We start from the raw sequence: 22,362 nt of genomic DNA, 5'->3' as shown, positions 1-22,362 counted from the left end.
ATAGAAAAAAGAGAGCCCATAGTGGGCCGGCCCCACTTGCCATCTCCTTCGGAGCCTGAGCAGCAGCAGCACGGGCCACGGGGTGTCTGGCCATGGCAGTAGAAGCAATTGCCCAGACAATTCCTTGGTTCAGATTTATTTACCACCACGGCATCGCCATAGCAGGCATAAGCGAGATACCTACAGTAAATATGTCTCTTGAGGCAGCAGCGTTGCACAAAACACAGACTCGACTGCCGATGGTTGCATCTACACAGATAGTGAAATAAACATTCCTTCTGATGCGCTGTTAGTGGCTCTACCTTGTACACAAAACACTTGGTCATTTGTAGCACAAAATGTCTCATGTCTGGAGAGGCCAAGTTCCTCTACCCGATCGATCCTCCTCGCAGATACACATAGACGTGCGAGGTCCCAATGCAAGGTTCCGGCCACTAACCTTCACTGACAACCTACGCGATCATCTTGTCCAGCCGCTCCTCTGAACGGATTCCCTGTTGCATTGTTCCAAGAAGGCAGAAGAATAGCTCAAGCCGGCTGCTCCAGGCATCATAGCTTTCCTCTGCACTTCAGACACCCCCTGCAGCCACCTTCCGTGCCTCTGAACAGAATCCCGGTGTCGTTCTTCCAAGAAGGCAGAAGAATAGCTCAAGCCGGCTCCTCCAGGCATCATAACTTTCCTCTGCACTTCACACTCGCTCTGCAGACACATTTGGGGCCTTTGAACAGAGACCTGGTGTCGTTCTTCCAAGAAGGCAGAAGAATAGCTCAAGCCAGCTGCTCCAGGCATCATAGCTTTCCTCAGCACTTCACACTCCCTCTGCAGACACCTTTGGTGTTCGAAGTAAGAAAAGACATCATGTCCTGGCAGACCAGCCATACTTCTCTGCTGATACCAAGGTTGCTTCAAGAGTGCAAGGAGATTGGGAAATGTTGTTCTGCAGATTGGTAGAGGTATGCCGCCTGGAGTAGACAACTCATTCGGCCATGGTCCTGGGATGCTGAAACTTGGCTGTTGATGTCCATGTCCTGGCAGACCAGCGATACTTCCCTGCTGATACCAAGGTTGCTTCAAGAGTGCAAGGAGATTGAGAAGTGCAATTCTGTAGGTTGGCAGAGGAATGCCGCCTGGAACAGACAACTCATTTGGCGATGGCCCTGGGATGCTGAAGCTTGGCAGTTGATGTAAAGGAGCCCTCACAATGCCATCCAAGTTTAGTGAAAGACCTGGCTGTTGCCTTTGAGCACCTAAGTAAGGCTGAAGTGGTATCGGCATGCGAACTGTGTTAGCTGATAGAGTAAAATGTAGCCAAGGCCATGCTTGAACAAGTGGAAGTCAATGAAATGGCCTAGTATCTGTTTCCAGATTGCAAGGAGGGGCATTGCTGCCTCCAAGGGATGAGGTTGAACCAGCACTGTTTCCACTCAGTTTCTTCTGTTTCTTCAAGTCTCCTATTTGAAACATTAATGTGCAGGAAGGACCAAGATTGAATGGTTGGTCACACCTTGCACCATCTCCTCTCTTTTGGTTATAACCAGGATAGTATGCTTTTTGAAAACTTTCCTATGCGAACATAATAAGAGAAAACTCAGAGGCTAAGTGCTCAAGATCCCATCTTTCGTATGGCCCTCCTCTCTAGTGTCTGACATGGATTTCCCCATAAGGCATAAACAGGTGGCGTGCATTGCTGAAAAAATCCCTCTACAGCTTCTTGTGCAATCTAAATGTCAAGAGCAGATGATTAATAGGGAGATAAGTAACAAAATAAGTATTAAGATTGGAACTTGTTAAATTTGAAGAAAATAAATCAGTAAGAAACCATCTGTTAAGTACTTAGTTACCATTGTGCGAACACAAGGTTGACAAGTACCCTTGTGTGTTCGTTTTGTGATGAGTGATTGTCAATGTGATCCACGAAGTAGGTTGAGTGGTGACTAATCCTACCATGGCGAAAGCTATGTGTGCGACATGTCTTTTGGCTTGTGTTGTGCAGGTGTGGAGCTCGGATGCGGTGGTCGACGGCGAGGTGAAGGTCAAGGAGGACGTGCCGTGTCGACAGACCGGGAGCGGTGAAGGACGGACGTGAGGCTTGGACCGAGGGACCCAGAGGCCGGGTGACTAGCCACGGTGGCTGACACTTGGGACATCGACAAGTGCAAGAAGACATGGAGTGACGGTGTTGACCGGGTCAAGACGGCGGACGCGTGAGTCGAGCGAGGCTCAGGAGGACTTGGCGGGCCGGCCGGTCGAGGACGGCGGTGACACGCGTCGGATGGCGGGGGACGCGTATGGAGTACGCTACTCGCGGACGGTTTGATGGTTTGGACCTCAAAACCATCGGATGGACGGTTTACGGGTTTGGGCCTTAAAACCCGGGCGGAGGTTCCGAGGAGGGACGGACGGCACGTGGCGGCATCGGGGAGTTCGCGTCGAGGCGAAGCTACCGGTGAGAAGGCGCGGTGGCCGTCGGATCAAGATTACACCGGGTTGGACAACAACGCCCTTGGGCTTAGCGGTTCAACTCATTTGTATCCAGGGGCAAAACTGGGAATGTGTAATAGCCCTGTTAAATAGGATGAGGGAGCCCCCATCTCCCTCACCTCCTCCAGTTTTTATTTTCTCCTTTAGGGTTTCTTCCTCTAGTTTGCTTCCATGTATGAGAGAGGTCCACAACTCAAATTGTGACTTGGTTTTGAAGGAATCGGTGGCCGTAACCACCGTATGTCCTCCGGGATTCATGATTTAGTTGTGTTCTTGATGTGATTTTGGTGTTCTTCACGAGCTCCTTTTGTCTCTTCTTGTTTCCCCTCTCGTTTCTTCGATTTGGGATGGTTTTGGTTCGTTCTTGTTGCCTTGGATCGATCAGTGACATGAGTAGAAGTTTTCCACCGAAGGAAATCCACTAATTCCTCACGAGATCGCAGATCCGGGCAATTTTAGTTCTTGGCCTATTTTTTGGGGTTTTTCTTCAATTCCTTCGATTCACGGAGTTAGAGTTTGTCTCGGGCTATGATCTTTTAGAGGTTGCCTTTCTACTCGCTTGTGAACTCTTGTGCAAAGTTTCAAGTCATTTGGAGTTGATTTGATCAAGTTATGGCTTGATTTAATTTTTCCCGAGAAACTGCTCGTTCATACCGGACGTGTCCGATATCATACCGGACGTGTCCGATATTTCTCACTTTGGAGTTTTGAGCTGAAATTTTGTGGAGATCTTCCCTTGGTGTCTAAAGAGCTATGGTTAAAATTTTATGATTTTTGGACACCGTTTGATGGGGTTTTGGATTTTTCTCTTTTGGTCAGCTTGCTGCTGAAAATCCCGGACGTGTCCGAGATCATACCGGACGTGTCCGGAAAATACCGGACGTGTCCGATATAATACCGGACGTGTCCGATATTTGCAGGAGCAGTGCTGTTTTCTTTTGGGAGTTTGCTCGTTTGGGCTTTGATCTGTGTTCCGTTTGCTCTGTGGTGACCCGCTGTGTTCTGAGGGAGCATCCACCCTTCTCTAGGGTCGTGGTCATCAAGTCTTTCGTGTATGCTTTTTGGGGATTGATGTTGGGACAGTGGTCGAAGATTTCGAAAGAAATTTGAGGCTCCCATTCACCCCCCCCTCTGGTCGCCGTTTCCGGTCCTTCAATTGGTATCAGAGCCGGTTAAGGATCATTCCACCTTAATCGGTCCGTGATCCACGAAGGCGACATGGAGCGTGGTTCTGGCAAACCACCGCACTTCGATGGGTCAAACTATCCTTATTGGAAGATCCGCATGTCTGCGCATCTCCAGGGGATTGATTGGCTCGTCTGGGAAATTTGCGAGGATGCTACTTACGTTGTGCTCCCTACCGCGGCCCGTACCACCCAGGATCACAAGGATCGGCACAACGCAAATAGCAAAGCTCGCAGTGTGCTTTTCTCGAGTCTTTCGCTTTCTGAGTTCGAGCGTGTCTCCGATTGTACTACAGCTCGAGAGATCTGGGTGAGGCTTCAGAGCTATCACGAGGGGACCGCACAGGTCAAGACCAGACTCTACGAGACGTACAAGCGCGAGTACGAGAACTTCTCTCAGCTTGATGGCGAGTCCATCGATGCCATGTTTTCCCGCTTTCAGACTATCGTCAACAAAATGAAAGCGAACAAGGCCAACCTACCTTATAGTGATCATGAGAGGGCGCTCAAGCTTCTCTATGCCCTTGATCGAAAGGTATGGGATGTGAAGGTGTCGGCGATCATCGAGTCCGCCAACTACGACACCCTCACCGTTGACGAGCTTTTCAGCAAGCTCAAGTCCACAGAGATCGACTACCAAACCCAAGCCAAGCTCAAGAATCCCTCTGCACCAACCATGGACTTTGGTCTCAGGTAGTGGTTCAAGTTCATTGACTAACCCTTCACAAGCTTCTTTCTCTTTGTCGTGCTTGATGTCAGTCACAGAGGAGCAGCTGGAGTCTCTTGGGGATGATGAGTTGGCACTCGTCATCAGTCGGTTCTCTCGGTTTCACAACAACCGTTTGAATCGCCGACAGCAGTGGTGGCCCGAAGGAGGGATGCTATGGATGTGGAGATCCGGACCACTTCGTCGCGCACTGCCCCAAGAAGAAGCCCTTCATCAACAAGTACGACTCCGGCAAGCGCAAGGATAAGCGCGACTACACCTCTGGCAAGCACAAGGCCAAGGGCGGTTTCGACAAGGAGGCGATCAAGAAGGCGTACCGCAGGAAGGCCAAAGCTCAAGAACGCGCCTTCCTCGCCTCCTCTCAGCGACCTCGACGATGACTCCGACTGATGATCACTCTTCTTGTCCCTCGACCGACGATGAGTCCGAGAAGAAGCGCGAGGACAAGCTCAACGGTCTCTGCTTTGTCGCCGGTGCAAACCGTGGTGGGTTTTGCACTATGGCGGTTGACGGTGGAGCAAAGCTCAAAAAGGACGTCGACGTCGACGACGACGAAAACGAGGTACCGCCCACACTTGACTCACTTATGCTTGAGCTTGATACTATGAATGATACATTGATGAGTCAAGATAAGTTGCTTAAGCGTGCTGCCCGCGAGAGAAAAGAGTTTAAGGACCAGCTAGAGGTTGCTTTGAAGGAGTTGGAGCTTGCCAAGAGTGGTGTAGTGGTGTCAGAGGAGGAGGAGTGCGATGAGTGCGCTATACACATGTCTAACCTCTCTGACTTGCAATCCAAGTATGCTGTTTTGCTTGATGAATGTGATGAGTTGAAGTCTCGTTCTGGGTTGCTCGGTGCGTGCAAGTCCTGCTCAGGCTTGCAATCTGAGTTGGCAGAGAAGGTTGCCAAACTTGCTGAGTTTGAGAAGGCCAACTTAGATAGCATCACCACTACATGTGTTCGATGTGAAGCTTTGGTGTTGGAGCTTGAGTCCTGCAGGCACGACAAGATGGGAACCGAGGAAGAAAACACACAACTTCGATCCATCTTGAGCTGGGTGTCGTGCAGTGAGCCCCAGTTGGGCATGATGGTGAGCCAGTTCAGGCGGGGAACTGACTCATCGGGAGTAGGCTTTGCTATAGGTGGGAAGGGTGAGCATGTCTATGGCAAGGTTGGTGAACATAGTGGTTTGAACCCAAGTGAGAAACCCACCAACACTCCCAAATTGATCAAGATCCCTCCACCAGAGTCTACCAAGCCTATGATCAAAGATGGTGTGTTTGAAGAACCACCAAAAGCTCCACCATCCAAGCAAGTTTGGGTTCCCAAACCGAACCACTTTCGGAACTCACTCGATACTCTACCCAACATCTCTAGTGCACCCCTTCCTAAAGCCAAAAAGCCTCAGAGAGTGAACCACATCCACAAGAGAGTGAGTCAACCACCATCCAAGAGAGAGGTGAGGTACCACTGTGACTATTGCCATAGAGATGGTCATTTGGCTGAGTTTTGCTTTAGGAGGAAGAGAGATGAGCGGCGCGAGTACGAGTTGAACAACCGGAATATGTACCGTCCTCCCCATGGCGTACATGTACCGCCTGTTCAGAGGCACAATGTTAGGCCTAGAGGTGCAATGCCTCAAGGTGCTAGGCCTCAGGTGGCGAGACCACGTGGTGGTCGTGCCCGGCGTGGCCCAAGTCATGATCTATATGACTCTGGACCTCGCGACGGTGGCTTTCAGTCCCACACTCCTAGCGGACCACGTTTTCCCCCACGTGGTGATCGCTTCTCTCCAATGGGACATGGCATGTATGGTGTTTTTCCTAACACTTTTCCAGGGCAAATGACTCAACACTGGTATTCTCCTCATTTCACTAACCCCAGTGTTGTGCCATTTGCTCACCCCCTGTCTTTCTATTGATGCAGAGCGGAGGCCTGGAGAACACGTGGCTTGTTGATTCCGGCTGTTCGCGCCACATGACCGGAAGTTCCAAATGGTTCTCCAGCCTCGACCCCATGCAATACAAGGAGTACATCACATTTGGGGACAATAGCAAAGGTAAGGTGCTGTCTCGTGGGACCATTCGGGTCAATGAGTCTTTTATCTTGAAGGACGTTGCTTTGGTTTCAAGCCTGCATTTTAATTTGCTCTCTGTTTCGCAACTCCTTCAAGATGGGTTTGAGGTGCGCTTTAAGACTGGACTTTCTCGTGTGCTCGATTCTCAGGGACATCTAGTTTGTCAGATCGTTCCTTTTGGCCGAGTTTTCAGAGCTGATTTCTCTCAGTCTTTCGGTTCTTCTCGCTGTTTGGTTGCCGGATCTTCTTCTGATTTGTGGAAGTGGCATAGGAGACTTGGTCACTTGAGCTTCGATCTCCTAGTGAGGTTGAGTTCTCTTGACATGATCCGAGGATTGCCCAAACTTAAGTTTGAGAAGGATCTGGTATGCCATCCCTGTCGCCACGGAAAGATGGTGGCTGCTTCCCATCCTCCAGTGACTCAGGTCATGACCACGAGACCCGGTGAGCTACTCCATATGGACACTGTTGGTCCGGCTCGGGTTCGGTCAGAGGGAGGGAAGTGGTACGTTCTAGTGATCGTGGATGATTTTTCTCGTTATTCTTGGGTGTTTTTCATGGAGGGCAAGGACGAAGCGTTTTCTCATGCTCGTGACTTGATCTTGAGGTTGCAAACTGAGTTACCAAAGAATGCCATACGAGCTATCCGCAGTGACAATGGCACTGAGTTCAAAAACTCTCAGTTTGACACCTTTTGTGCTTCCTTGGGTCTTGAACATCAGTTTTCTTCGCCCTATGTCCCTCAGCAGAATGGTGTTGTTGAGCGCAAAAATCGGACTTTGGTTGAAATGGCCAGGACGATGCTCGATGAGCATAGGACTCCTAGGCGTTACTGGGCCGAAGCCATCAACACCGCCTGCCATGTTTCAAACCGCATTTTTCTTCGTGCTTTCTTAAAGAAGACATCCTACGAATTGCGGTTTGGGCGTCCACCCAAGGTGAGTCATTTTCGAGTCTTCGGTTGTAGGTGCTTCATTCTTAAGCAAGGTAATCTTGACAAGTTTGAATCTAGATCTTCGGACGGTATATTTCTCGGTTACGCTTCTCATTCACATGCGTACCGTGTGCTTAATCTTGAGACTAACCGTGTCGTGGAGACTTGTGAAGTCACCTTCGACGAAACCATGCCCTCTTCTATTTCGGTCTTTGAACGTGCAGGTGATGAAGAGATGGGTGATAGCATTTTTGTTGAGGATGACGATGACGTCGATTGGGATGATCCCAAGCCATCTCAACCGGCTGCCCCGATCGAGCCAGCTTCGACCACTTCGGCTCACGGCCCCGAGCCCTCCACCTCTACTTCATGGGGTCCGTGCGAGCCGCTTCCTCAATCGACTGAGGAGGCCCCAGCTGTGGATGAGGGGGAGGCGACTTCGTCTTTGGGTGCACCTCGACATATCCAGCGACGCCATCCTCCTCAGACCATGATCGGCGACATCGACGAAAGGGTAACGCGTTCCAAGTCTTATCATATTTCCCATTTCGCTCATTCTGCTTTCGTAGCTTCTTTTGAGCCTCGAGATATTGGACACGCACTATCTAATGCCGATTGGGTTAATGCTATGCACGAGGAGTTAGAGAACTTTGAGCGGAACCAAGTGTGGGTTTTAGTTCCACCTCCACCAGAGTGCCACCCCATAGGTACAAAGTGGGTTTACAAGAACAAGCAGAGTGAGGATGGGGTGGTGGTGAGAAACAAGGCGAGATTAGTGGCTCAGGGTTTTTGCCAAAAAGAGGGAATAGACTATGAAGAAACCTTTGCTCCTGTTGCCCGTCTAGAAGCCATTAGGATTCTTTTAGCATTTGCAGCTTCGAAAGGGTTCAAGCTGTATCAGATGGATGTAAAGAGTGCCTTCTTGAATGGGTACATAGAGGAAGAGGTTTATGTGAGGCAACCCCCTGGCTTTGAAAATCCAAAGTACCCCAACCATGTTTTTAAACTCCACAAAGCCTTGTATGGTTTGAAACAAGCCCCGAGAGCCTGGTATGAGCGTTTGAAAGCTTTCTTGCTTGATAAGGGTTTTAGGATGGGTTCCGTAGATAAGACTTTGTTCCTCCTCAAGCAAGGCACAGACATCCTTTTGGTTCAGATATACGTGGATGATATAATCTTTGGTGGCTCTTCTCATGCTCTTGTTGCCAAGTTTTCAGATACTATGAGCAGGGAATTTGAGATGAGCATGATGGGCGAATTGACTTTCTTCCTTGGGCTGCAAATCAAGCAAACTCGTGAGGGGACGTTCGTGCACCAAGGCAAGTACACCAAGGACGTGCTCAAGAAATTTGATATGGGTGAGGCCAAGCCTCTTTCGACGCCCATGTCAACCACGACGGCCCTGGATGAGGACAAGGAGGGAGAAGCAGTGGACCAGAAGGAATACCGAAGCATGATCGGGTCCCTGCTGTACCTAACGGCGACGAGACCAGGACATCCAATTCGCAGTCTGCTTGTGCGCGCGTTTTCAGTCTTCTCCGCGCACGTCTCATCGTCAAGCCATCAAGCGGATCCTCAGGTACCTTCGTTTCACACCCGAGTTTGGTCTTTGGTTTTCAGCTTCCTCCTCTCTTTCTCTTTGTGGGTATTCTGATGCGGATTATGCTGGTTGTCGTGTTGAGAGGAAGTCCACTTCGGGGACTTGTCAGTTTCTTGGATCTTCTCTTGTGTCTTGGTCTTCTCGCAAGCAGTCTAGCAGTTGCCCAATCCACCACAGAAGCTGAGTATGTTGCTGCTGCTGCTTGTTGTTCCCAGTTGCTTTGGATGATAGCTACTCTGAGAGACTTTGGGTTAGAGTTTAGGCGAGTGCCTTTGTATTGTGACAGCACCAGCGCCATAAGTGTAGCCAAAAACCCAGTCCTTCACTCAAAGACAAAGCACATAGAAGTTCGCTTTCACTTCTTGCGTGACCACTATGAGAAAGGTGATATTGATCTGCACCACATTAATACCCAAAACCAGCTCGCAGATATCTTCACCAAACCACTTGACCAAGCCCAGTTTGCTCGCTTGCGAGGGGAGCTTGGAGTTTGTTTCCCTTTTTAGAGGAGGGGAACTTTGGTTGTTGTATTCTAGTTTTGCTTTTCTTTGTAGTTTAGTCTTTGTTTTTGTTTTTATATCATACTTGCATATCATATCATCATGTATCATATTGCATCCTGAGCTTCATCCTTATAGTAGCTAGATTGACACTATGCTCTTGTTGGGGATGTTATGGATATACATGATGTGCTTTTGGCTTAGGCTCCTCTTGATCAATTGATGCATGTTATGAGCTAAGCTTATTTTCCAAACTGTGAACTTGATTAAAACTTGTTGAAACATGAAATGTGTTCACCACTACTTGTGGCACTAGCATGTGTAGAATGTGTTGAGATCTTTTTCTTGCTTCATGTATATGCTTAGTTGCTACGGCTCATACTTTGAGTTACACACTTGCTTGAGAAACTTGAATTTGTGCTAAAACTTGAAAATCAAACTAAGTGAATTGAAAAGATCGGGATGGGTCTGTACTATCCTATGTCAGAGTATCGAGACAGCTCCAAATTGCACTTATTGGTGAACTTGAGCTCTGTAATGGATACCGAGATCATTGTCTTAAGCTTCTGATTGCTTTTGGCATAGGCTTGACATGGTCGCTAAGTCAGGTTTTGGTGGCACAGATAACCTCCCGCACACACTTGTCTGACAAACTTTGGTAATAAGCTGCATAACTCTGATAAATTTCAATTGGTGTCTAAAATTTGATCAAACCACAAGTTTGTCTCATGACATGATGTGTGAACTTTGTTTGGGGTAGTTCACTTTGCATACATGTGTAGCACAAGGTCGATCTCCTGTCTATTTTTGCTATGTGCTCCTTTGGTGGTGAACCCTCTTTTAAAATTGCTCAAACTTGATCAAAATTGCTTAAATGCCATATTTCGTCTCATTTGGTCACTTTGAGCATTTGCTAGCACTTGTATGTGTTGCTATATATACATGACAGCATCAACTAGAGCCTCTTTTCAATCTACTTACTATAATCTTGAAGCTTCTGCATTCGTGCATTTCTGCATTCATAGCATAATTTGAGGGGAAGATGCAATCTTTGGGCTCTAGCTTGATAAGTGCATGTGTCAACAAGGGGGAGAAGTTTCCACACTCACAATGTCACCTAAAGTTGAGCGATATGCATTCATTTGAGAGAGATTGCACTTGTTCAGGGGGAGTTGCATTTGAGGTGTTTTGCTAGATGTGTTGAGCTTTTGCCTCTTCTGGAGGGTCTAGCAGTTTTGCATTTGAGGTGTTTTGCTAGATGTGTTGAGCCTTTGCCTCTTCTGGAGGGTCTAGCAGTTTTTCGGTTTTTCGAGCTTTGCTAGTGGTGTTGAGCCCGTTGCCTCTTCTTGAGGGCTAGTTTTGTTTTACTTGGTTGCGTCGAGCCGTTGCCCATGTCTTTGGGGACCAAGTTTTGCTCACCTTCAAATGACCCAGTTTTTGGCTTTTCTTTGGCTTTTGGTCATTTGGGTGAGTTCTTTCTTTTCTCTTCTTCTTCTTTTTCTTTTGCTCAAGCTGTTCGTGTATTGGTGTTGACAATGCACTCATCAAGGGGGAGATTGCGAACACAAGGTTGACAAGTACCCTTGTGTGTTCGTTTTGTGATGAGTGATTGTCAATGTGATCCACGAAGTAGGTTGAGTGGTGACTAACCCTACCATGGCGAAAGCTATGTGTGCGACATGTCTTTTGGCTTGTGTTGTGCAGGTGTGGAGCTCGGATGCGGTGGTCGACGGCGAGGTGAAGGTCAAGGAGGACGTGCCGTGCCGACAGACCGGGAGCGGTGAAGGACGGACGTGAGGCTTGGACCGAGGGACCCAGAGGCCGGGTGACTAGCCACGGTGGCTGACACTTGGGACATCGACAAGTGCAAGAAGACATGGAGTGACGGTGTTGACCGGGTCAAGACGGCGGACGCGTGAGTCGAGCGAGGCTCAGGAGGACTTGGCGGGCCGGCCGGTCGAGGACGGCGGTGACACGCGTCGGATGGCGGGGGACGCGTATGGAGTACGCTACTCGCGGACGGTTTGATGGTTTGGACCTCAAAACCATCGGATGGACGGTTTACGGGTTTGGGCCTCAAAACCCGGGCGGAGGTTCCGAGGAGGGACGGACGGCACGTGGCGGCATCGGGGAGTTCGCGTCGAGGCGAAGCTACCGGTGAGAAGGCGCGGTGGCCGTCGGATCAAGATTACACCGGGTTGGACAACAACGCCCTTGGGCTTAGCGGTTCAACTCATTTGTATCCAGGGGCAAAACTGGGAATGTGTAATAGCCCTGTTAAATAGGATGAGGGAGCCCCCATCTCCCTCACCTCCTCCAGTTTTCATTTTCTCCTTTAGGGTTTCTTCCTCTAGTTTGCTTCCATGTATGAGAGAGGTCCACAACTCAAATTGTGACTTGGTTTTGAAGGAATCGGTGGCCGTAACCACCGTATGTCCTCCGGGATTCATGATTTAGTTGTGTTCTTGATGTGATTTTGGTGTTCTTCACGAGCTCCTTTTGTCCCTTCTTGTTTCCCCTCTCGTTTCTTCGATTTGGGATGGTTTTGGTTCGTTCTTGTTGCCTTGGATCGATCAGTGACATGAGTAGAAGCTTTCCACCGAAGGAAATCCACTAATTCCTCACGAGATCGCAGATCCGGGCAATTTTAGTTCTTGACCTATTTTTTGGGGTTTTCTTCAATTCCTTCGATTCACGGAGTTAGAGTTTGTCTCGGGCTATGATCTTTTAGAGGTTGCCTTTCTACTCGCTTGTGAACTCTTGTGCAAAGTTTCAAGTCATTTGGAGTTGATTTGATCAAGTTATGGCTTGATTTAATTTTTCCCGAGAAACTGCTCGTTCATACCGGACGTGTCCGATATCATACCGGACGTGTCCGATATTTCTCACTTTGGAGTTTTGAGCTGAAATTTTGTGGAGATCTTCCCTTGGTGTCTAAAGAGCTATGGTTAAAATTTCATGATTTTTGGACACCGTTTGATGGGGTTTTGGATTTTTCTCTTTTGGTCAGCTTGCTGCTGAAAATCCCGGACGTGTCCGAGATCATACCGGACGTGTCCGAAAATACCGGACGTGTCCGATATAATACCGGACGTGTCCGATATTTGTAGGAGCAGTGCTGTTTTATTTTGGGAGTTTGCTCGTTTGGGCTTCGATCTGTGTTCCGTTTGCTCTGTGGTGACCCGCTGTGTTCTGAGGGAGCATCCACCCTTCTCTAGGGTCGTGGTCATCAAGTCTTTCGTGTATGCTTTTTGGGGATTGATGTTGGGACAGTGGTCGAAGATTTCGAAAGAAATTTGAGGCTCCCATTCAACCCCCCCCTCTGGTCGCCGTTTCCGGTCCTTCAATTGGTATCAGAGCCGGTTAAGGATCATTCCACCTTAATCGGTCCGTGATCCACGAAGGCGACATGGAGCGTGGTTCTGGCAAACCACCGCACTTCGATGGGTCAAACTATCCTTATTGGAAGATCCGCATGTCTGCGCATCTCCAGGGGATTGATTGGCTCGTCTGGGAAATTTGCGAGGATGCTACTTACGTTGTGCTCCCTACCGCGGCCCGTACCACCCAGGATCACAAGGATCGGCACAACGCAAATAGCAAAGCTCGCAGTGTGCTTTTCTCGAGTCTTTCGCTTTCTGAGTTCGAGCGTGTCTCCGATTGTACTACAGCTCGAGAGATCTGGGTGAGGCTTCAGAGCTATCACGAGGGGACCGCACAGGTCAAGACCAGACTCTACGAGACGTACAAGCGCGAGTACGAGAACTTCTCTCAGCTTGATGGCGAGTCCATCGATGCCATGTTTTCCCGCTTTCAGACTATCGTCAACAAAATGAAAGCGAACAAGGCCAACCTACCTTATAGTGATCATGAGAGGGCGCTCAAGCTTCTCTATGCCCTTGATCGAAAGGTATGGGATGTGAAGGTGTCGGCGATCATCGAGTCCGCCAACTACGACACCCTCACCGTTGACGAGCTTTTCAGCAAGCTCAAGTCCACAGAGATCGACTACCAAACCCAAGCCAAGCTCAAGAATCCCTCTGCACCAACCATGGCTTTGGTCTCAGGTAGTGGTTCAAGTTCATTGACTAACCCTTCACAAGCTTCTTTCTCTTTGTCGTGCTTGATGTCAGTCACAGAGGAGCAGCTGGAGTCTCTTGGGGATGATGAGTTGGCACTCGTCATCAGTCGGTTCTCTCGGTTTTCACAACAACCGTTTGAATCGCCGACGCAGTGGTGGCCCGAAGGAGGGATGCTATGGATGTGGAGATCCGGACCACTTTGTCGCGCACTGCCCCAAGAAGAAGCCCTTCATCAACAAGTACGACTCCGGCAAGCGCAAGGATAAGCGCGACTACACCTCTGGCAAGCACAAGGCCAAGGGCGGTTTCGACAAGGAGGCGATCAAGAAGGCGTACCGCAGGAAGGCCAAAGCTCAAGAACGCGCCTTCCTCGCCTCTCTCAGCGACCTCGACGACGACTCCGACGATGATCACTCTTCTTGTCCCTCGACCGACGATGAGTCCGAGAAGAAGCGCGAGGACAAGCTCAACGGTCTCTGCTTTGTCGCCGGTGCAAACCGTGGTGGGTTTTGCACTATGGCGGTTGACGGTGGAGCAAAGCTCAAAAAGGACGTCGACGTCGACGACGACGAAAACGAGGTACCGCCCACACTTGACTCACTTATGCTTGAGCTTGATACTATGAATGATACATTGATGAGTCAAGATAAGTTGCTTAAGCGTGCTGCCCGCAGAGAGAAAGAGTTTAAGGACCAGCTAGAGGTTGCTTTGAAGGAGTTGGAGCTTGCCAAGAGTGGTGTAGTGGTGTCAGAGGAGGAGGAGTGCGATGAGTGCGCTATACACATGTCTAACCTCTCTGACTTGCAATCCAAGTATGCTGTTTTGCTTGATGAATGTGATGAGTTGAAGTCTCGTTCTGGGTTGCTCGGTGCGTGCAAGTCCTACTCAGGCTTGCAATCTGAGTTGGCAGAGAAGGTTGCCAAACTTGCTGAGTTTGAGAAGGCCAACTTAGATAGCATCACCACTACATGTGTTCGATGTGAAGCTTTGGTGTTGGAGCTTGAGTCCTGCAGGCACGACAAGATGGGAACCGAGGAAGAAAACACACAACTTCGATCCATCTTGAGCTGGGTGTCGTGCAGTGAGCCCCAGTTGGGCATGATGGTGAGCCAGTTCAGGCGGGGAACTGACTCATCGGGAGTAGGCTTTGCTATAGGTGGGAAGGGTGAGCATGTCTATGGCAAGGTTGGTGAACATAGTGGTTTGAACCCAAGTGAGAAACCCACCAACACTCCCAAATTGATCAAGATCCCTCCACTAGAGTCTACCAAGCCTATGATCAAAGATGGTGTGTTTGAAGAACCACCCAAAGCTCCACCATCCAAGCAAGTTTGGGTTCCCAAACCGAACCACTTTCGAAACTCACTCGATACTCTACTCAACATCTCTAGTGCACCCCTTCCTAAAGCCAAAAAGCCTCAGAGAGTGAACCACATCCATAAGAGAGTGAGTCAACCACCATCCAAGAGAGAGGTGAGGTACCACTGCGACTATTGCCATAGAGATGGTCATTTGGCTGAGTTTTGCTTTAGGAGGAAGAGAGATGAGCGGCGCGAGTACGAGTTGAACAACCAGAATATGTACCGTCCTCCCCATGGCGTACATGTACCGCCTGTTCAGAGGCACAATGTTAGGCCTAGAGGTGCAATGCCTCAAGGTGCTAGGCCTCAGGTGGCGAGACCACGTGGTGGTCGTGCCCGGCGTGGCCCAAGTCATGATCTATATGACTCTGGACCTCGCGACGGTGGCTTTCAGTCCCACACTCCTAGCGGACCACGTTTTCCCCCACGTGGTGATCGCTTCTCTCTAATGGGACATGGCATGTATGGTGTTTTTCCTAACACTTTTCCAGGGCAAATGACTCAACACTGGTATTCTCCTCATTTCACTAACCCCAGTGTTGTGCCATTTGCTCACCCCCTGTCTTTCTATTGATGCAGAGCGGAGGCCTGGAGAACACGTGGCTTGTTGATTCCGGCTGTTCGCGCCACATGACCGGAAGTTCCAAATGGTTCTCTAGCCTCGACCCCATGCAATACAAGGAGTACATCACATTTGGGGACAATAGCAAAGGTAAGGTGCTGTCTCGTGGGACCATTCGGGTCAATGAGTCTTTATCTTGAAGGACGTTGCTTGGTTTCAAGCCTGCATTTTAATTTGCTCTCTGTTTCGCAACTCCTTCAAGATGGGTTTGAGGTGCGCTTTAAGACTGGACTTTCTCGTGTGCTCGATTCTCAGGGACATCTAGTATGTCAGATCATTCCTTTTGGCCGAGTTTTCAGAGCTGATTTCTCTCAGTCTTTCGGTTCTTCTCGCTGTTTGGTTGCCGGATCTTCTTCTGATTTGTGGAAGTGGCATAGGAGACGTGGTCACTTGAGCTTCGATCTCCTAGTGAGGTTGAGTTCTCTTGACTGATCCGAGGATTGCCCAAACTTAAGTTTGAGAAGGATCTGGTATGCCATCCCTGTTGCCACGGAAAGATGGTGGCTGCTTCCCATCCTCCAGTGATTCAGGGTCATGACCCGAGACCCGGTGAGCTACTCCATATGGACACTGTTGGTCCGGCTCGGGTTCGGTCAGAGGGCGATCACTTGAATCGCTATTAATGGTACCGATCCTTTTTTCCCCCCGCAGAACGTGCATTTCAAGTATTTCAAAGAGCGGGCTTAGCGTCCGGATGCCCGTTCCAAAGCGTTAGTGTCGCATGAGAAGCGGAGACCACGCTACTCTGCTTCTCTTGAACGTTGCCCGCACCTGCAAGCGGGAACACCAGGTAGGATCCCAGTCACCTACCCCGTCTGTGAACATGCATCGCGGATGCGTTTGCTGGCTTTAGGTGCTCATACGGTGACCCACGGTGGGCGCCCGAGTAGCTGAGGCGCGCAGGTGACTGTGGTACGTGGGTTCTATTGCAACATGCGTAACACTAAATCTATTTTTATAATGTTTAGATGAAAACACTTGTAACATACGTCAGAAACACTTGCGAAACACTAGGAAAACTTAAAAACATGTGGGTAGCCATTGCAAAACATATGCAACATCTAGATGATATACTTGCATAATACATACAAAACACCTTAAACACTTCAAACATACGCTTGCAACATGTATGTATATGCAACATCCATATCTATTTTGCAACATCTAGATAAAAGCACTTGCAACATACGTCTAAAACAGATGAAATATTTTGAATAAACTATTGCAACATACGTTATAACCTATTGTAACATGTGCAACATCCTAACCTACTTTTGCAACAATAATATAAAACACTTACAATATACCTTTGAAATATTTGAAACACTTGAAACATACATTTGCAACATGCGCTTTCAGCGTAACATCTCCTTGCTACTTAGGAGAATGGAGGGTCGTCGGCGTGTGGAGTTCACCGGTGTAGATCTCGCTGCTTCGGTGGAGAAGGCCGCGATAGGTCCGATGTAGAAGGGCATGGCGAATCTGACTCGAGCTGTCACTGCTTCGGTGGAGAAGGCAGTCCGCGCGCTGGAAAAGGACGGGTAGGAGGCGCGATGGAGATGAAGAAATGCGGGCGGCTGCGCTCGGGGCACGGTGGATATGTCGGATGGCGAGCCCCAAGGACATCATAGAGAACATCGAGGTGGTGCGTCGGAGCACGGTCGCGGTGGAGCACGGTTGCGGCGTTATGGTGGAGAGTCTTCTTAAGAATGAAGTCCAAAGGGCTATGGTTAAAGGCGAGTGCACAAAAGGACACAACTGTTAGGGCCGTTGGGCTGGTGTCGCAGCCGATGAAGGGGAACGTTGGACGTCTCGAGCATAACATTTCTATTCGAGAGAGTGCTCAGATGTGCATTGCTGCTTGATCATATATTCATATCAACGAATGGTTGAGATTTGGCAGAGGTTTGGGCCAAAAAGCTGATACTAAAATCGACATTCTCGAGGTTAATGTACAAGGTTAGATTACACCTAAGTACAACATTACCAGTAGTACATCCTTGGCTAATCAACAACTGTTTACGGCTTGCTAAGATGCTAAGTTCACTACACTCGCAAAAATTTGCATCCCGTCAGGCAGAGAACTCCGAGACGGCGAAGGAACAGCTCGACGATTGGCCCCTCGAGTGCGCGCTCACCGGCTACACTGGCGCGCCCGTGGCGGCGGCGCCCGTGGGTGACGGCTGCTTCACGTCGTCCGCCGCCGCGGGGCGCCGGATCTCCTTGAGCAGCGCCACCACGTCCTTCATCGTGGGCCGGTCGTCCGCGCGGCGCGACACGCAGAGCGCGGCCACGGACAGCACCTGCCGCATCTCTTGCACGTCCGCCTCGGCCCCCCTGGCCCGCAGCCGCGCGTCCAGGAGCTCGGCCGCGTCGCGCTTCGCCTGCACGTGCTCGCGCACCCACTGCACCAGGTGCGCGCCACCCGACAGCGTCGGGTCCAGCGGGTGCCGCCCCGTCAGGATCTCCAGCACCACCACGCCGAAGCTGTACACGTCGCTCTTCTCGCTGATCCGCTGCATCGACGCGTACTCTGCTTATTTACAAAAAAAAAAGATAAATATTGTCAGAAAAAATTGAACGAAAATGTTCGTAGAATCCTGAATGCTCGAAAGCTGCTGCGAAATCTCGACCTGGTGCCATGTAGCCGTACGAGCCGGCGATGCGGGGCTGCTTGCCGGTGTCGAGCTTGGAGCTCGCGGCGGCCAGGACTCGGGCGAGGCCGAAATCGGCGAGGTACGGCTCGTAGGCCGGGCCGAGCAGCACGTTCATGGACTTGACGTCGCCGTGCAGGATGGCCGGCACGCAGTCGTGGTGCAGGTACGCCACGGCGTGGGCGACGCCGATCGCGATCTCGTAGCGAGCACCCCACTCGTCCGCGGGCGAGCCCTTGGCGGCGTGGCCGCCTGTGCAGGAGGCCGCTCAGGCTGCCGTTGGGGAGGTAGCCGTAGAAGAGAAGCCAGGTGCCGCCGTTCGCGGCCCACCCGAGGAGCCGCACGATGTTGCGGTGGCGGATGGAGCCCAGCGCCGCGATCTCGCTGCGGAACGCCGCCGACGTCGCCTCGTCCGACGACCACATCTTCTTCACGGCGAGGGTGTACCCGTTGGGGGTGTCCACCTTGTACACGGCCCCCGAGCTGCCGGTGCCGATCATGTTCGCGGACGTCAGCCCCCGGAGCACGTCGTCCATGGTGATGTCGAGCTTCTGGTACAGTGTCACCTCCCACGAGCGCTCGCCGTGGATGATGCGGCCACCACCGCGGCGGTGCGTGCGGGCGAGCATATAGGTGGCGGCCACCAGGAGCAGCGCGCTGACTGCGGCGAGGACGGACATGGCTATCTTCAATGACGAGATGGCACCACGCCTGGACGACTCGTCAGAGCCGTCGCCGACGACGAGATGGCGGTTGCCGGCTAGGTCGCTGAGGGGCAGCTTCTGGAAGAACGGAGTGTTCGGGAGCTCGCCAGCGAAGGCATTGTAGGAGATGTTGAGTGTGACGAGGTTCTGTAGCGCCGCGAGCGGCTCAAGGCTCCCGGAGAGCTCGTTGTGCGACAGGTCGAGGCTGCCGAGCTTGTCAAGGCCGGCAAACTGCGACGGTATCTCCCCTGAAAGCCTGTTGCTGCTAAGGTTGAGCGAAATCTCCAATGACGGTAGCATCCCGAGCTCCGATGGGATGCCACCGGAGAACGCGTTGCCGCCGAGGTCCAGCAGCTGGAGCTTCTCGGCACGAACCGAGGTCCGGCGGTATGCTGCCGGTCAGCCGGTTGTTTCCCATGTACAGCTTCGTCAGCTCCGGCATGGACCCGATGCTGGAGCTCAATGGTCCGGCGAGCTGGTTGTCGGAGACGTCAATGAGCTGAAGACTGCGTGGCAACGAGTCCGGCAATGCGCCGGACAGAGCATTGGAGTGCAGGTCGAGAAACTCGAGGCTGGCGCACCCCAAAATGGCCCGCGGGCACAGGGCCGACGAGGTGGTTCTCACTCATGTCGAGGAAGTTTAGGTTCTTGAGGTTGCCGATCTCGGCGGGAATCGTGCCGGACAGCCGGTTGCCATTGAGCCGGAGTCGGTACAGGTTTGTGCAATTACCGATCTCCGGCGGTATGAGCCCGGACAGCTCGTTGTTCAGAAGCAGCAGCTTGGTCAAGTTCTGGAGCCCGAACAGCGCCTTGGGGATGGGGCCGGTGAGGTTGTTGTACGACAGGTCAACCGCCTGCAGGCTCGGGGCCTCGGCGAGGGTCGCCGGCACGCCCCCCGTGAGCCGGTTCTTCCACGCGTAGAAAAGGGTGAGGTTGCGCAGTCTCGGGAAGTCGATGCTGATCTCCCCGGACAGCAAGTTGTTGTCGACCTCGATGTCCGTCAGCGACGTGCAGTTGGAGAGCTCCGGCGGAATGGTGCCGGTCAGCTGGTTCGTGCTCAGCTGCAGCTGCTGGAGATTCGGTAGCCCGCCCAGACTCGCCGGAATGCTCCCGGTCAGCGAATTCAGCGACAGGTCAATGAGCGTGAGCTCCTTGCACTGTCCCAGTTCCGGGGGAATTGCGCCGACGAGCTGGTTCTGCCACAGAAGCAGCGTCTGGAGGTTCTTGAGCTGGCCGAGCTGCGCCGGTATCGGCCCGGAGAGAGAATTCTGGTACAGGTACAGGCTGGTGAGCTCGGTGCAGTTGCCGATGGACTCCGGGATACAGGCCGGAGAGCAGAGTGGTGTAGATGGCAATGGTCTGGATCTTCTTGAGCTGCCCGATCGTCTCCGGGAGGCTCCCTGAGAAGCCAGTCTCCGCGAGCCCGAGCATGGTGAGGTCACTGCATCCGCCGATCTCCGGCGGCAGCGGACCCTTCATCCCCTGGTTCCCGCCGGCGCGGAGCACCTGCAGCTTCTTCAGGTTGCCGATGCTGGGCGGGATCGGCCCACTGAGCTCGTTGTCGTAGAGCGTCAGGTACGCCAGGCTGGTGAGGTTGCCGATGTCGTCCGGGATGGCTCCGCGCAGGGAGTTGGAGTTGAGCGCGAGCGACTCAAGCTTGGCGAGCCGGCACAGGTCGGCGGGGATCGCGCCGGTGAGCTGGTTCTTGCTAAGGTCAAGGGTGGTCAGCTCGCCGTACCCGCCCATCTCCTTCGGTATCGCGCCGGTGAGGTTCGTGCCAGAGAGCTCCAGCGTCTTCAGCGACGCCGCAAGCGGCTGCAGGTTGGCCGGGAGCGGACCCTGCAGGTCGACCGATGTGATGCTCAGTCCGACGACGTCGCCGCGCGCGTTGCACGACACGCCGGTCCACCGACACGGATTCGCGTCCGCGGCGCGCCACGACGCCAGCGCACCGCTCGCCGGCCGCAGCATGTCTTTCCATCGCAGCAGCGCCTGGCCCTGCTCGTTGACGCAGTGGCACGGTGACACCAGCAGCAACGCGCAGGCGAGGGGCACGAGAAACGCGAGCCTCGGTGCCGCGGCGCGGGACCGTGGCGGCATTGGCGGCGCGCGCCTCGGTGGCGAGGCTGAGGCGGGCGGGTGACGTGAGGAGAGGCGAGGGGGGCGGCAATGCGGTGGATGGCTGGCTTTGTGAGGTGGCGCCTCTCGCAAGCATTGGGATTGTAGAGGGGGGAGACCCCATGAATTGTTTATACAGGGAAAGCGCAGGAGATCTGGATCCAAATGAGCACCGAGCAATTGCTACAATTTGCCCCCTCCAAAAAATCCAAACAAAAGAACAGATTTTCGATTGATTGTGTGTGACAGTGTGCCGCTGCTACTAAAGAGCAGGCTTGATTGGATCTTGGCCTGGACAGCTTAAAATAATTGTACTGGGTTTAGTTTTTAATCAGGAAAATGGATACTGGATGCAGTTGTGCACTTGTGCTAGTGACGGGGAAGATGAGAGGAAGGTGGTGTGGTTGGTGTCATGATCTACATATGTTTATCCTCAGTTGGTGTACTTATTACTGCCACTGCAGCCTGAATTGTTAATTGCTGCTGCTGTCTTTGGAGGTGAAAACATCTCTTCCTCGTGTTCTGTGAAAACAGATTAGTGCTAATTCTCTCGGTAGTCGGACTTTTATCCAATGTTCCATGGAAGAGCATTTTGCATGCACTGTCAGTTATTCTTAATCCCTGAACCTTTGTACCGTTGGTACAGGAGTTGACAGTGGCTGTTGCTGCTGGCTTTAGGCGTATGTAAGCTTCTAAAACGTTTTCCGACGGCCTGCTGTGACAGTGCTGCTTTACGGTTACCCTGCTGTGAGCCTGTGACAGTGCTGCTTTACGGGTACTACTTCTTTACAGGTAACTACTGCTCTGCAGGTATCCTCCTTGCTGCAAGTCTACTACAGCTGTAAAAAATTGCATCTTTCGATGCTAATTCAACATTTGAAGTCTTAATGTTCACATTTGCTTTACCATTACCTGCATTCATCATTGCCTGCAACTGCAATACTTACAGTCCCAGAGACCTTAATCTTTTCAGGACTTGCTACTAATAATTGCAAAAATACTATTACATCCTCTTTTCAGGCATTGTAATTTGTATGTACTTCTCAGTTTGTGCGCATCAATGAGTGATCCTAAATTAGTCTTCTGCAGCTCAGTAACGGGTAAATCTGTGTGAGCCCCAGAATGTGATCAAGTTTCTGCAAAAAGAAGATCACCATGATACTAGAACTGGCAACTTAATTGCTTCCTTTGAAGTGTGAACTTATCATGGGCAGCAGAGAGAGGCCTGCTGGTTAAACAAAAGGGGTAAGAGTGGGAATAAGAGAGGAATCTTAGGGTGCACATGGCGGTAAGAGAAGGGGGTGAAGGTTAGTACAATGC

At 51.4% G+C, this 22,362-nt stretch overlaps 1 protein-coding gene and 1 pseudogene across 1 annotated transcript; both read right to left on the bottom strand.

Annotated features, from left to right (window-relative positions):
* Window positions 1-52: 52 nt before the first annotated feature.
* LOC136548761 (uncharacterized) lies at window positions 53-1,845 on the bottom strand (annotated as a pseudogene).
* A 15,733-nt stretch (window positions 1,846-17,578) lies between these two features.
* On the bottom strand, window positions 17,579-21,415 carry LOC136551983 (leucine-rich repeat receptor-like serine/threonine-protein kinase RGI4). Its single transcript, XM_066543520.1, is given in 6 exon segments — window positions 17,579-18,099; window positions 18,200-18,470; window positions 18,472-19,290; window positions 19,292-19,516; window positions 19,518-20,249; window positions 20,251-21,415. Coding segments are annotated over 6 exon segments (3,213 nt in total). The 5' UTR covers window positions 21,025-21,415; the 3' UTR covers window positions 17,579-17,707.
* Between the last annotated feature and the right edge of the window lie 947 nt (window positions 21,416-22,362).

Source organism: Miscanthus floridulus, chromosome 4 (genome assembly GCF_019320115.1).
Source record: "Miscanthus floridulus cultivar M001 chromosome 4, ASM1932011v1, whole genome shotgun sequence".
Classification (NCBI taxonomy): Eukaryota; Viridiplantae; Streptophyta; class Magnoliopsida; order Poales; family Poaceae; genus Miscanthus; species Miscanthus floridulus.
Note: the sequence above shows the minus strand (reverse complement) of the source record. Positions and strands in the feature narration are given on the sequence as shown.